This window comes from Labrus mixtus, chromosome 5 (assembly GCF_963584025.1).
Source record: "Labrus mixtus chromosome 5, fLabMix1.1, whole genome shotgun sequence".
In the NCBI taxonomy this organism is placed as follows: domain Eukaryota; kingdom Metazoa; phylum Chordata; class Actinopteri; order Labriformes; family Labridae; genus Labrus; species Labrus mixtus.
The window spans coordinates 22,793,299-22,809,015 of NC_083616.1; the positions used below are offsets into that span (position 1 = coordinate 22,793,299).

General features: G+C 40.1%; 1 protein-coding gene across 1 annotated transcript in view; it reads left to right on the forward strand.

The window, feature by feature from the left end:
* msh3 (mutS homolog 3 (E. coli)) overlaps nt 1–15,717 on the forward strand; it is a 42,940-nt gene that overhangs the window by 9,088 nt on the left and 18,135 nt on the right. The window contains exons 11-20 of the mRNA XM_061038639.1: nt 188–272; nt 4,203–4,312; nt 6,666–6,798; nt 8,691–8,878; nt 9,564–9,732; nt 9,959–10,023; nt 11,989–12,105; nt 12,336–12,443; nt 14,033–14,147; nt 14,684–14,841. Of these exons, the coding sequence (XP_060894622.1) occupies nt 188–272; nt 4,203–4,312; nt 6,666–6,798; nt 8,691–8,878; nt 9,564–9,732; nt 9,959–10,023; nt 11,989–12,105; nt 12,336–12,443; nt 14,033–14,147; nt 14,684–14,841 (1,248 nt within the window). The remainder of the gene's footprint in view (nt 1–187; nt 273–4,202; nt 4,313–6,665; nt 6,799–8,690; nt 8,879–9,563; nt 9,733–9,958; nt 10,024–11,988; nt 12,106–12,335; nt 12,444–14,032; nt 14,148–14,683; nt 14,842–15,717) is intronic.

Sequence of the window (15,717 nt, forward strand, 5' to 3'; positions counted from 1 at the left end):
TGACAGGAATACAGGTGTCTGTTGTCTGTGTGTTTTTTCAGTTTTTGAGCAGTTTTTGTGACAGTCCTGCTTGGATTGAAGTTGTCACTACAATCATAAAACTCTAAAACCTCTCTCTCTCTCTCTCTCTAATGGATACAGCATCATTTCATGGCTGTAGTTTAAACATCTGTGTTGTTCTGTGTAGCTCATTTCGACGTCTCTCCTGTGCGTCAGAGGGGATGAATCTCAATGCCGCCACCCTCCGAAACCTGGAAATTCTCAACAATCAGGTAAAAGAACTCTTCAGCTGGTATTCATTGTCTCTGGTCATAACGATGAGGAGAGGAGTGTCTGAATGTTAAGGGGTTCACACTGTAAAAACATCTACAGAATGTTAAAGTGTTTTGGAAAACACAACCACTGTCGGGGCAGATAGGATTTTAATTGACCCCAAGGATGTTGAAAATGTTTTTAAAAGTGTCACTGTCAACAAGGCCACAGGCCCAGACGGCATTTTTATTAAAGATGTGTGCAGAGGAACTAACACCTGCTTGGTGCCCAATTTTTTCAGAGGTCAGTAGATACAAACAATGTACCAGCAATGTGGAAAAAGGCAGTCATCACACCTGTCACAATAAAATCCATGTCCTAAAGACTGTAATGATATCAGTTGCTTTAACTCCTGTTGTTATAAAATGTATGAAAACTGTGTGTAGGCTGAAGTCGGAGGTATGCCCACAGCTAGACCCATACCAATTTACAATTCAATTCACTTAGCAGACGCTTTTATCCAAAGTGACGTACATCAGAGAGTAAGTACAACACTAATCCATTCATACACTGCCACCGAAGCAGCGGGAGCAATGCAGGGTTAAGTGTCTTGCCCGAGGACACATCGGACATGTTGCTCAGCTGGGGACTGAACCCTCAACCTTTCGGTTGAAAGGTGACACCTCTACCAACTGAGCCACAGCCAGCCCCCATTTTGCATACAGACAGCACAGAGGCACTGATGATGCTGTCAATAGCTTAGTGCGCATGGTCACCAAACATCTGGACAATCCCAGGGCCTACACTAAACTACTGTTTGATCCATTCGTCATTAAATGGTATCATTAATTTCTCACTAACTGCACTCAGCAAGTCAGAGGGAACAGAACTGTCAGCCTTAGGTAGGAACAACCGTTTCAAAAATACCTTTGTTCCCTTGTCCATCAAGCCCTCAACACTACCTAAGCTGTAAGTTTGTGGGTGTGAGTGTGTGTGTAGATGTGTAGCTGTGCCTGCACTGTTCATTACTTTTCTTAATTATTACATATTTATGCTTTTAGTAATTCACTATGAAATGTAATGATTATTTAACTGACATGTTTTAATGACGAATGAATGTATTTTGTTATTCTGCTACTGCATCAGAGCACTGTGAAGTGCAAGGCAAATTTCCCACTGTGATCTTAATCTGAATCTTAAACAGAAACTTCAGCACTTTCTTCCTGTGGCACACAATTTAGCTTTTTTAATCTTTTGTTGGCTAGAACAACAGCTGTCTCGTCAAAAACTCTGCCTCCAGTGTGTGAAGAGAAGTCATACTGAAGATGTTACAAACTAACTTACAATCAGTCAGTCTTTAAAACCAGTCTATAATGACTATTAAAGTCACACAGCATCGGAACATTTCTTATTTAAACTCATGTTTGTGTTGTATTTTGTCAAAGTTGAGACCAGGTCTTTATTATTAATCGGCCTAATCATTCATTTCCATGGTGTGGCCTGGAGGCGGCATGCTGCTGTCTCATTTATTCTAGGTCTGTGTCATGGCTGAACGGATGGAAATGTCCGTCTGTCAGTCGATCGACCAATTTTTTTTCTAAGGCTGTTTATGCGATATGTCAAAAATCGTCTTTTCTGATATTAATCGAACAAATGCAATATATCCTTTATAGCACATTTATTGAAGTTCAGTGTTTTTTTTGGACACCGGTCAGTAGAATAATTTGCAGGGTGAGATTGTTTTCCGACTCTGACATCAGGCTCTAGATTTTTGCCTTGGCCGTTGGGAGTCCTTTTGTACAGAATGATCAGCTTCTGTGTCATGTTCGCTCTGCTCTGTTTGTTTGGGTTTGCCATCATGCAACGTCACTGCCTTCATCTGTGAAGCACGGGGAAAGGCAAAGCATCATCCAAGTGATGAATAATGCTGCTTCAAATAGTGGCACTGCAAAAGTAACAAGATAGACACAACAACTTGATCAACAGAGCATAATATGAATCATTAAACGTTGAACAACTGTCACATGATATAGTATTTAGTGTCATATTACACATCTTCACTGTGCTGGTTGATTTGATTGTCGAGGATCATTTCATGTGAGAATATCACTCAATTATTTCTTTCTGTCGAAATACTTACTTACAATCCTCAGCAGTGCTCTGTGTTAGGTGCTAATGGACAAATATTCACTTGTTAGACTTGGATGATCAACGTAGCAGACGTTATTATTACCTGCCACTTACAGAATGCTAGCACTGAGGGGTGGGACAATATCGACAGGGCATTAAATAGCTCTGATTCATGTGACACAATCAAAAAAATCACTAGTGCTAAATTTTGATATTTAGATTTAAGATTTAACAGTAACTAGTCAGATAAAGAAGAAGCTGACAGATAAAAGAAAACAAAGAAGAGAAGTTAAGAGATGAAACTAAGTGCTCTGAATAATTACATGAGTCCTGCACTTGACCTTTTTAGGGGCTTTATATTCTTCAGTTGAACACAAATCATGATTTACTTTATAGGATTCTCTTGTAAAATTATCTATTATCTCTGATATCGCTGAATTGTGATTCTTTGGGCCGATGTCGATATTAGGAAGAGAAAAAATATGATTCCAATACGAGTTCAATCTTTAAGATAGATATGCACATTTATTGTGTTGATCCATCAAATGCTTATATTGGCCGATATTATCGGCTGGCCGATTAATCGCTGAGGCTCTAGTCATTACTGTCGGCCACTTTTTGTACCATATCGAGGCTCATTGGACCACCCCAATGGTCGAATGTGAATCCTTCTTCAATCTTAGTTTTCAATAATAACATCAGTCCAGTCTAAAGTGATGCTCTGTTTTGTGTTTCTACCTCCTGCCTTAAGAAGTCTCCATCTCTTTATCTGCTCGGTGCTCCGTCACGTTCACCAGCTTGTTGCTAGCTGCGTTTCTTAGCTGCTTGCTGGTGAGCAGACAGCATGAAGTGTGTTTCTCGAGCTCTGTAGCAGAAAGTGATGCCGTACGGTCGGTGAGAGGAACACGAAGCGGTAACGTTGTTGGCTTGACAACTAAACAATGTGTCGTCGATGGCAGGGAGTGCTGGGTGAATAAGAATAAGTAGATTTTAATTTCTCAGATACAAATAATTTAATAATACTGACTGCAGTAATAAAATCAAAAGCACTGAGTATATTACCAGAGGTACTCTTTAGGGAAATAATTGATAACTTGCTCTTCTCAAAGTGTCCTCATGAAACATGACAAACACAGACTAACCGACGTGCAGTTTCACACACATTGTGTACTCTGATACCTTCCCTTCCTCAGCCAATCAGGGAGGAGCGCTTGACTCAAGTAGGTGCTCACTTATGTGACTTAGGTCAGACTCAATCACGTTCCAGGTCTACTGCTCAGAGCAGAGTGATCCTCTACACATGCCAGTGACAATTTACTGCTGGAGGGTAGCAGGTACAAAGCTGCACGTGGAGGTGTTTGTTACACTCGCCTCAGTAAAGAAAATAGCCTTGGAAAAGGGTGGCTTGAATTTTTCCGTTTTGACAAGCTTTCAGAACATAACAGCGTTGTGATCGGGCAAGCAGCTTCACGAGTAGACAGACACTTTCTGCTTCAAATACTTTCTAATATACATGTGAGGACTGGCCAGATTATTTCTGTACAACTTGTAGAACTAAGTTTACAGTCATGGTTGAAGAGCAGACGTAATGAGTTAAATGATCTTTTCTGTAATCACATGTAAAAGTTCTCTGACTACTCAGGCTTACGTGGGTGACGGCTCAAGCTCAGTTCAAGCCTCCTCAACCCAACAGCTTGTGGCTTTCATCACCTCTTCTCCCCTTATATTCTGTCGCTGTAATGTTGTTGTTATTTTTTTTTTTGAGTTTTGGTAGATTCAAATGGAGCAGTTTGTGTGTTTGTGTTTTCTGTCCTTGACAGACAGATGGCGGTGTGAAAGGCAGTCTGTTGTGGGTGTTGGACCAGACTCGTACTCCGTTTGGGAAGCGACTGCTGAGGAAGTGGGTGAGCCAGCCCCTCACAGCTCCGCAGTGAGTACAGGACCTTTTGATGGAGCGCGGCTGTCAGAGCTGAACCGATTCAGCTTCTTTCTTCTGTCCTTCAGTTTTACAGTAAAGGAACAAAAAAAAAAAAAATCAAAAAAATCTGAACAGCAGGAGTTTATCTTCTCTGGCAGGTTATCCAGAGCTATCCTGTTTTACTCCCTGAGCATCTCATACAGTGTGCTGCTTTCTCATCAAATGGGATGACTGGTAGAGAAGAGAAGTGTTTATGTCATCTAATAACTAAAGATGGATGTATTAGGATAGAAAAACTCCAAATGTCCAAAATGACAAATCCAAGTTGGGTTTTGAACTACAGAGTTTGAATAACTGCAGGCTTCAATATTTCTAAACATTCTATTTCTTAAATTACATTTAAGTATAATTAAGTTCTTATCAGAATTATTTGGGTTTTTTTAATGGAAAATATCAGTTTCCTTGTCATAATTAAGATTAGTTTTTTTGAGATAAATTTCATATTACCTTAATGCAGCATTGCCACAAGGCTCTGAATAAACTCTATTAGAGATGTTAATTAGAATGTGTTTTTATTACGTCCAGGCTGCCTTCAGGCTCTCTTGTAGGACAGTTGAGAATCTTTACTAGACATGTGTTGTACAACCAGCTTTTACAGGCTGCGGCAAAGACCTAACTCAGAAAAAACAAACCCCCCCAATTTCTACTGTATTGTCTCAGAGGACAAAGGCAGAGCTGTGAAATGACTGCAATGTTTTTGTGTATAATGAATAATTAGATTCCTCTTCACGATGATAATATAAAAACAAGAAGCAGAAGGTATTATCGTTTTGATATACTCCTAATTAAGTGGAATTGAATCACTTGAGCGTGTCTGCTTTGTGACTTGCATACATAAGCTTCAGAAGTCACATGACTTGTATCATGAAACTATACCTTTCTAGTTTATTTGTATTTGAACCCTTGATTATTTCGTTGATAGCCTTGTGGAGCAGATGTTACTCTGTTCAGAGACCCTGCAGGATGAACAATAAAAATAAAACAAAATAAACCTCGCTGAAACTCACTCCCAGCTTCAAACTGCCTCTAAATTCTAACACTGCAGGACTATTGCGGTCCTCTGCCCTGCGGTGGGATGTTATTATCCATATATTGATTGTGTGTGCATGCTCGCACTCTTCGTGTGTGTGTGTGTGTGAGTGTGTGTGTGTGTAGCTCTCCCCCTCCAGTGCAGGGATTATGGCTGTGGATTGGGCTCTGCTCTCAGATTATACAGATAGCTTCCCTGCAGAAATCTGACATCATAAAACCCAGATTACACCCTGGCACATTAAATCCAACACACACACACACACACAGTGCAGCAGCACATGGCACAAACACTGATTCATATGCACACACACGCAAGCCAAAACACAAATTTGTCTCTTTTATTACATAACCTAGCACAGCGTTATCTGCATTTGTTCTGTCCTTTATTTCCAGATGTTATGTTCACAGAATTATTTTATTTTTTGCTGTTGTGTATGTAATGTCAACTTGCTCTCAATCAAAAACACGACAAAAACACAAAGCTAGGTCTGTGGCCCGTATAATTCAAAATATGATGATCTAGATAAAGGGTTCTCAACTGGCCTGGCTTCAGGACCCGCAACCAACTCCCCAATGAGAAATCACGGCCAAAAACAACTGATTTTTTTTCAACCAGTCAGATTTATGTGAAATGGAAAATAACGTCGTTTGGACCTCAGATGGTACAAAACATGTAACAGAACAAAGATAAGTTCTTCATGGACTTTTTTTTTGACACAATTTATTTTCCACGCACACATTCACGACCCACTGTAAATGGCTCCACAACCCACTTTTGGGTCCCGACCCACCGTTTGAGAAGCACTGATCTGGATACCACATGGAGAACATAAAGGGTTCCCTGATAAAGTCTGATTACATTTAAAAAAATAAAACTCGCTGACAAATGTTCCATGTCGTTTGGACGTGCAACAATACAGTATATGACTTAATCAATTTGACATTACTTGTATTTTTTTCATTCCCTTTAAGGCAACATGAAGCGCAAAATAGCAAAAAAATAACAAAGTTGAAGAAGAAGAAATTCAACAAAATAACGATATAAATGTTCTTCACATGTTTGACTTGAAGTTGTTCCAGCTCCTAACAGGCCTCAGAAACTGACAGATTGTTTTTTTATTTTTTAAAACTAAGGAGCTTGTTCCAAACGTCTGTGGAAAAGCAGTTTCTTATTATTCACGCTCTGATTGGCAAGTTGTTTTTTTTTTTCATCTGTGTGACTTTTGCCTGTCTACGTCCTACATTTCTCTCCTTTTTTCCCATGAACCCACAGATCCATTGCAGAGAGGCAGGATGCTGTGCAGGAGATCCTGCAGTCAGACTCGCTCTCCTTAAATTCTGTCAGGTCTCTGTTGTCTCATCTGCCTGACCTGGAGAGAGGCATCTGCAGTATATATCACAAAAAGGTAACTTACAAACACACAGGTTTTCATTTTTCCACCAGGGGAATGTGTCTTCTTTTTCAGGAGATGGTAATTATTCCTGTCTCTTGCGATCATGTTGGAGTGGGCGTGATGACAGTTTAAAACAGATAAAAGGTCAAAATAAAAGGTTTTGCCGCATGTGGTACAAATCAGACCTTCACTTTCTTGTTTTTTGCATATTATATGAAACTGTTTTCAGCCTTTCTTCTAAATTTCTCTCCACACACTCTCTCTCTCCTCTCTGTCATTTTCATGGCGTGCTCTTGATTAACAACAGGGAGCAGTCTCCACAGCGGCACTTACCTGATTGTCTGACACAATCTCATTTCCCATCGGGCCCATTTTTGAAATGTCACAAGGCTTCACCTCTTGTGTGTGTTTATATAAATATGTGTGTGTGTTTCACAGAGATGAGAGAGGCACTCTGGTCTGAGCTTGATGTCTTGTCTCCTGTCCTCACTCCTTCATATGTTGTCAACGGAAAATAATCAAATGTCAGTGAACGTGAACACTCGCACACAGGGATCTTAATTGTCATTCGACCCCGTCTGCAGATAAATGGGCCTGTGCGTAATGGCCTGTGTCTCTATGGCTCCATCGACATACCGTAATGGGAGGGAGGGCATGCTTATGGTCTGCAGTCTGTTTGGGTTCATAAAGGAGCATCACCGAGGCTGCTGACACAGGGGACCATTAAAAGTGCCGCGTGTGATTGAAACAATAAACTATTTTCAGTGTGACTCTCATTAACCTTTAATGACCTGGAACCTTCTGTGACATCATCACTAACGGCCATATCAAGTCAATACTAGGGTATATCAAGTATCACCCCCCCTTACGAGGTATTTCTGTGAAGGGCGTTGATAAATCATTCATTTGATTTCGTGTTAGATAATCACTGGGGATGTTTCTAAAGCGTTGATTGTAAGGAAATATGAAAAGTGCTGCTCAGCTCTGTATTGGAATAAAAGCCAGCTTTGTGTCTAGTGTTGTGGGGGATCAAGATTTACCGAAGGAACTGAAGTTTAAATGCATGCAAAACTCAAATGAGCTTGTGCTCAGAATAAAGTCACCGGCTCCATTTAAGAGGGATTATAAACTAGAACGTATTCACTTGGTGATGTGAAGCACCCATTAAGATTTCAACGACTGAGACTCTAAATACTTGTTAAACGTGTTCATTGTTGTAAAGAAGCTTTTTTTGTAGCATGCAGACTATAACAATTCTTTTTAATATCTATACATTGGCACATTATTATCCTGACAATGCCTGACCTTTCTGTGTATAAAATGTCAAACAAATGTGAAGAAGCTGCAGCCCAAAGTGACATCTTTGATTAGCGTCTCATGTCAGCCCTAACGTCCTTAAGCAGCAAAATGTCACATTTAACCGGCTCAAACCAGTAACTGTTTGACATTGCTGCATGGTAATTAGCGATCATTTATCAAAGCAGTAGGTGGTTTATTGTCTTTTGATTGATTCACTATTGCAGCTCTGCTCTGATGTCTACACTTTTTTTAAGAGGATGATAACCGCTGCTGATCACTGGTGTTTGTCAGAGCTCCCGCACAGTGTGTCTGTCTTTAAGCTTGGCTGTTGTAACCAGTGCAGATGAGATTTAGGGATCTAATCCTGCTTGCTTACAGCATTCCTTTTTAATACAACAACACACACACACACACAGGACTACAGAGAACATGATTTTAATTTTGTCAAACAATAAAGGAGATATTTTTTTCTCATTTTTAAATTCACTTCTATTTATATTCTTATCAAATGGCAGCTGGCCTTACAGCTCAGATACACTATGTAGAACATTCTGTTTTATGCTGTATTAAGTTGATCATGCATGTGTTTTTCACTTGTGTTCTAGTCTTCCACACAGGAGTTTTACCTCATCAGTAGCAGTCTCTCTCGCCTGGGGCTTGGACTGCAGGCCTTGCTCCCCGCTATCGAGTCTCAGATCAGCTCAGTGCTGCTCCGGGGTCTCCTCGTGGACTCCCCTGAGCTGCTGGCTCCGGCCCACAGCTTCCTCAAAGTGCTCAATGAAAAAGCCGCCAAGTGAGTGTCCTGCAGCATGATGAAGGTGGTAGTTTATTTTGTATTCTGCATAAGCAGCAAAGACAACGTTTTTTAAATGCAATGAAGTGATCTGAAATGTAATGCATCACAAAAACTTTATAGGAGTGAAGAAAGAAAATCTCCAGGACAAAACAAATTAAAAAGTGAAAAGATATTAAAAAGTTAGGAATGACATGTTCATACACAAAGTAGTCGGTGCTGGTTTACTGTTAAAAACTTCCCACCTGTATACAGCCGCCTCTCTGGATTTAGGGAGTAGGGATGTTTTTATTGTATTATTTGATTTTGTATGGATTTTACAACTTATTTTTTGGATTTAATTGGATTCAATTGATGTATTTATTCAGTTTTATTGCCACAAAGAGTGTTTTATGGTAAATACAGAAATACTTTTGTTGATAAGTTGACATAAGGTACTTAAGTTCAATCAATTCAATTCATGTGATAACCAGAACAAAACACCTCAGTAAAACAAAATTTGCCCCTAAAATAAACTGGATTTATTAACTGTCACACCACACTACAGACATTCAGAGGATGGATAGGTCACCACAGAAAAGGACCTGGCACTAGCTTAGGGGGATTTTTCCCTCAACAGGTAGAACAACCTTCAGGTTTATTTCAGAATAAGTGCAGTCATATTTGACTGGATGTTTCTTTAAAGGTCGGGGAGTAAGACGGAGCTGTTCTCAGATCTGTCCGGCTTCCCGGTGATCCAGGAGAGGAGGGAACAGATTCAGACCGTCCTCAATGAGATTCAAGACCATCGCAAAGAAGTCCGCCGGACGCTGAGGGCCCCGGCATTCGACTACACCACAGTGTCTGGACTGGAGGTACCTACAGCCTCTTTGTCCGTGTGTGTGGGGTTGAGATGTGGGAGGAGATGGATGTCCAGATTGTAGTTGTAGTGGGAGACTGAATCACAGTGGTGTGATGAAGTTTATCTGAAGTCTACGTGTGTGTTTATGTGTCAGTGCGCATGTCAGCTCTTTGTTTTGTCTTTCTGCTCCTTTCTGATTGATCAAAGTCTTCCTCCCCCTCTTCCTGATCTGCCCTCAGTTTCTGATCGAGGTGAAGAACTCCCTGTCGTCCACTGTTCCCCCTGACTGGGTCAAAATCAGCAGGTGAGCCCACAGTTGCAGCACACACACTTGTACACACACACAAATATCAGAAGACAACACACAGAAACAGTCACATCATGTATTAAGTCATTTTCTAAAATGATATGATAATGGCACTGTTTGAGTTTCATTGTAAAACTAGCCCTGTGAAACTGAATACTACTTTTCAACCAGATATATGCAATCTTGATTATTTAAAAGTGTCATCAAAGATTTAACTGCATAAAACTATTGAAAAGTACTTTTTTTTTGTACTGAACAATGTAAAGGGAAGCATTAAATAGTTGGCTGTGTATTTAAATGAAAGTTAGAAAAACGTAAGTAGGAGAAGTAATAGAAATGACTTATAAAACTTTAGGTTATTTACATAACCCCGGTTCTCTGAGTAGCATATGAAAGAGAAGCAGGGGTATTACATGTTTCTGACTGGATTGGCAGGTGTATGTTAGAAAAGTTCATCGAGTTCCACCTTTCATGATCGCTGTTTTATTGATATACATAGTTTATTTCTACTCGAGGACAACATGCTACAGCAAATGCATCTTTTACTACAGGTAGCCATGGAGACAATATTTTTAAAGCAACATTATGCAACTTTCAATTTTTTTTTTTTTTAAACTACGTTTACCTTTAGTAACAGCTTTCATATCAATCAATGGTACCCTGACTTGTTAGAATGATGCCTCTTTCTTTCCCACTGTGCGCCTCTTCCTGCTCTGTATCTGTCCAGAGGAGCAGGAACCATCTCCTGCCAGAAGTAGCTATTGCTTTAGGGCAAGGCTTTCTAACAGAGAGCCCTGAAATCAAGCCTCTCCTAACATGGTCTAATTTTTAGTATTTTCTGCACGGACACCATGATAAGATAAGATAAAAAGATAGTGACCTGGCAAGAGGCCAAAGAAGAGTCAATCACAGACGGGGATTTTACTGTTGGTGAGAGCGGGTGGACTCTGAAACTCGGGGCCTTAGGTTGCAAAAAAAACCAGATTTTTTTCCATCGTGTTGCTTTGAGCTTCTTCCCCATGTAATTTAGAACTAAACCAGAATACCATGGGCTGCTTTAATCATAATTATAAATGAAATGAAGCATGTCGTGTGGTCTTTGTTGTGGTTACAGCTCTCAAATATTCTGGTTCTCCTTCAACTTGTTTTCTTTCCATGGACATATTCTGGTCCCAAAGACTAATATGAAATGCTTAGCTGGCCAAACAAGTTCTAATATCTATATATTATATGCATCGTAGTGTTTCTCCAATGACCCTGATCGCAAGTTCCCTCTCAGTCTATGGAGGATGTGAGAGTTTCACAGGCTTTCAGTCACAGTTTTAGCGGCTCACAGATGTTTAATTTACTTAATGGATCAATGATGTAGATGTTTTATTGGTATTATTTGCAGTTCACCGGTAAGTCCTGTCATAGTTTAACAGATGTCTCTTTTATAAAAATGGTTTTGGATGTAGGGAAAATGTTTGGTGCAGTACCATTAGCGGCCACTGGGCTAAAAATGAAGTAGGGCTGAATGGAATAAATGTAGTCACAATGTTTAAAACACAGGCAGCCCAGAAAGTCTGATTAAACTCACTATACTCTGTAACCCGCTCGCCAGTGTTAAATTGCAGTTCGACAAAGGCAGCAATGAGATGATGAAAACAGTGCCGAGCCGATATTTCCCACGGGTGTTGCTGGTGAGCAGAACAGCCCTAAAGGGGATGGGCCAGTAACAAGAATGGAAGGATAGCTAATATTCAAAAGTGACAATGGCCATTTAATGGGCCTTTAACTTCTTGATAAGATCTGTCTGTGGTAGTCACTCTACTTGTTTGTGTTGTAATACACTCTATATAGACAATGATTGCTATAACGTTCTTTCAGTTTACATGAAATATCTGGTCATTTTTAACTTAAATCCATCTCTTTCTCTTCCTCCTCAACCGCTCAACACCTCTCCCTTCCTCTCCTCTGCAGCACCAAAGCTGTCAGCAGGTATCACTCTCCTTTCCTGGTGGAGTGTTACAAGAGGCTGCTGCAGCTCCGAGAGCAGCTGCTGCTCGACTGCCAGAGGGAGTGGACCAATTTCCTGGAGTATGACACATGCAAAGATACACAGATACACATTCTCACACACACAGGCGCGATAGGAAACTCAAATGAAAGTGCTGCTAAAAAAGTGTCAATCAAAATTAGTCTGCTTTAGTCGAGTACACCGTCAGTGCTGTCTTCTCAGAACACAGAATGCACTTACCTTAATTTACACTTGACAATTTCTCTCTCTCTCCCTCTCTCTCTCTCTCTCTCTCTCTCTCTCACTGTAGTCAGTTTGGGGAGCACTATCACACCATGAAAACGGCCATTAGTCACCTAGCAACCGTTGACTGTCTCTTTTCATTAGCCGAGGTGGCCAAACAAGGAAACTACTGCAGGTGAAGTCCTCTCTTGATGACCCTAAATATCCCCATCTATGTGCGTATGTGTGCATACATAAATGTAAGTTAGTATTTGTGAGTGGGATATTTTGTGTGTGTGTGTGTGTGTGTGTGTGTGTGTGTGTGTGTGTGTGTGTATTTAGTGCGTGTGCGTGTGCGTGTGCGTGTGCGTGTGCGTGTGTGTGTGTGTGTGTGTGGGAGAGATGTTGACGTTCTGGCTGAGCACGCTGCTGAGCTTGGTGTACACTCCCACACACAGCCTGTCTCAGACTATAGGACACGACACAGGACACCCACACACAAACATACATGCAACACACACACACACACACACACACACACACACACACACACACACACACACACACACAAACACAAACACAAAAGTGCTGCCTTTACATTATCTTTGTCTCTTGTTTTGTCTTTTAGCTTCCATCCATGTCTTATTGCCTCTTCCCCTTTTTTTTCTTGCCCCTTCTTGTATTTCGATACTATTTGATGTGATACGATGTTAAACTCACTACAAACGCTGCTTTTCTGGTTTGCATCCTTTCTCTGACATTTACTCACAACTTAAGGTGCAAGTAAATGTTACATTTTTAAACTGAAGGGTTTAGGTATTTTGGGAAATAGATTTCTTTAACTTTTTGCCAAAAGTTGGAGAGATGACACTGCCATCCTTTTTCTTTTTTCAAGAAAGCAAAATGTGATGAAAATAAGACCAAACTAGTCCTTAAAGGGAAACATCTACTCTTTGTATTTGTGTCTCTATATTTAGTTTATTTTCCTAGAGCATGGCCGGTAAATCGAAGCCAATGCTAATGGCAAAGATCATGTTATCACTGGTAAATATTGTTTGACTGGGTTTTGGCAATTTTGCAGAAAGAAAATACAGAGAAACAAAACAGGGACATATTCTGTTCTGTTACACGCATACATACATGTCCTGTTACCTTTCCAAATGTTTAATAGTATAGTATGCTGTTGAAGTTAAGAAAATATCTTTACCTTAAAAATATCTTCATTTTTTTCATGAAATCTTTAAGACAACTTTGTATTTTATCAATTACATTTCTATCCGGCTTAAAAAAAAGTCAAACCAGCAGTAAATAAAGCGAATAGGGCAAGGCAAGTTCTTTTATAGAGCGAGCTCGTTCATACACAATTCAAAGTGCTTTACATAACATCTACTGTGTTAAAAATATGAGAAAAAAAACATGTGAAAACACAACACATCACATCTAGCAAACAAAAAGACATTCAAATATGAAAAATATTTAAATATAAGATAAATAGAAGGGAAGACAATTGCATTAAGCAAAAAAAAGTCTCTACAGCTCAACACTTCACCAATTTGTAATTGATATGCTTCAGACATAACTTCATTTGTGAGTTATCCTAATGCACTTGTTTGTTTATTTTTAGAAAAGAAAATTGATTGTGGTGGTTTTCAGTTTCATGGCCTTTGGTGTCTGTGTCAATGATAACGTGATCTCTTGATGTGTATGTGTGTGTCTCAAGGTGTTTATGTGTGATCAAGTTTGATTTGTGTCGATCAGATTGTCTGAGTTTTTTGTCATGTTCAGGCCGGAGGTGTGTGAGGGCCAACGTCAGATTGTGATCAGGGACGGCAGACATCCTGCCATCGACTTACTGATGGGAGAGCAGAACCAATATGTGCCCAACCTCACCGAATTACAGGTACACACACACACACACACACAGACACACACACAGTTTCATTCAGATTGACGTAAACCTAGCTGTGCCAAGACACTCAGATGTTTACTTGGTCAATAATTCATTGAGACAGATTTGAAACAAATTTGCAAGAGTACACACACTCATGAATAGAAACACACATGATGCCATCACAGAGAGACTGGCATGACCACACGTACGCACACACACCTACACACACACACACACACACACACACACACATACACACTTCCTGGCTTTGTGCTGAAGTGGGTGTAGGTTAATCTTGCAACAGAAGCAAAAGCCAATAGGAAGAGAAGCCAAGCCTTCAATCCACCCACCTCCTCAGCTGTGCAGGACAGCATGAAAATATCTTATTCTGCTATCTCCTCGGCCGCCTTCTGTCTCTCTTCTCCTCTCTCCTCTCCAACATACAATATAATAATTTAGATATGAAATTAAATAATGATGAAAAAAACACTATCTCTCTCTCTCTATCTCTGTTCCTCCCTTTCCCGTCATGTCTCCTGCTACAGGGTGATGGCAGGAGAACCATGATAATCACTGGCCCTAATATGGGGGGTAAGAGCTCCTACATCCGCCAGGTGGCTCTGATCTGTGTTATGGCTCAGATGGGCTCTTATGTCCCAGCCTCTGCGGCCCATCTCGGTGTCCTCGATGGCATTTACACCAGGTATGTATAAAACAGGCACATTTAGATCCATGTGTTCAATTTGTACATCCTTACAGCTGCAGTAAAGTCAATTCAACACAAAAAGAACATTTGATTATTTTGATGATTGACCTGGAGCCTTGAGAAAGAGTATAGAAATGTCAACCTAATATCAACGAAGAAGGCAAAAATGATCATGGTTTAATAAGTTAAAGTATGCAGAATAAATGGACCATATATGGATTAATTGTCACTTTGGATTTGGAAATATGCGAAATCTCCCCGTTACTGGTATGAGTATCTCTCCTGTGTTTTATTGCAATTGTGCCTTCTGTTTCACCTAAAATAAAAAGGAGGAGACTGAGACATACTATGTATATTTTTGTGTTGATCACTTTACAAGCAGGCTTTGCTTTAAAGGGTTTTCTAAACCAATCAGCTTCTTTATCAGCTGTTCTGTTATCAGCTCAGACTGAAATAAAACTTCTCTTTTCTAAACCTTTCAAGATAATTCATGATTTATTTATCCAGACTGTCAAAGAGTCGTGTGCTCACCATACAGATTTCATCATGTCCATTGTAAGTGTCCAAACAAAGTCCATTCTCCCTTTTTTTTAATTTATTGACAAAAAAACCTAAAGAAGTGAAACCTGAGAGACACATTTCTGGATTTCAACAGGAGGAAAGCATTGACAGTGACCATGACAACACACTTTTACCTCTACAGATTCTTATTATTGGATTTGAGGTCAGTGGTAAATACTGTAGAGGCAACCTAAGGACAAAAAAAGGAAATCTTATTTCTCTCCCGAAGAAACCTCCTTCGCCTTATGTCCCCTTCTTTGTCTGTGACATGGCTGAGATTATTTCTCGGCCTGACACTCAGAGTAATCCCAT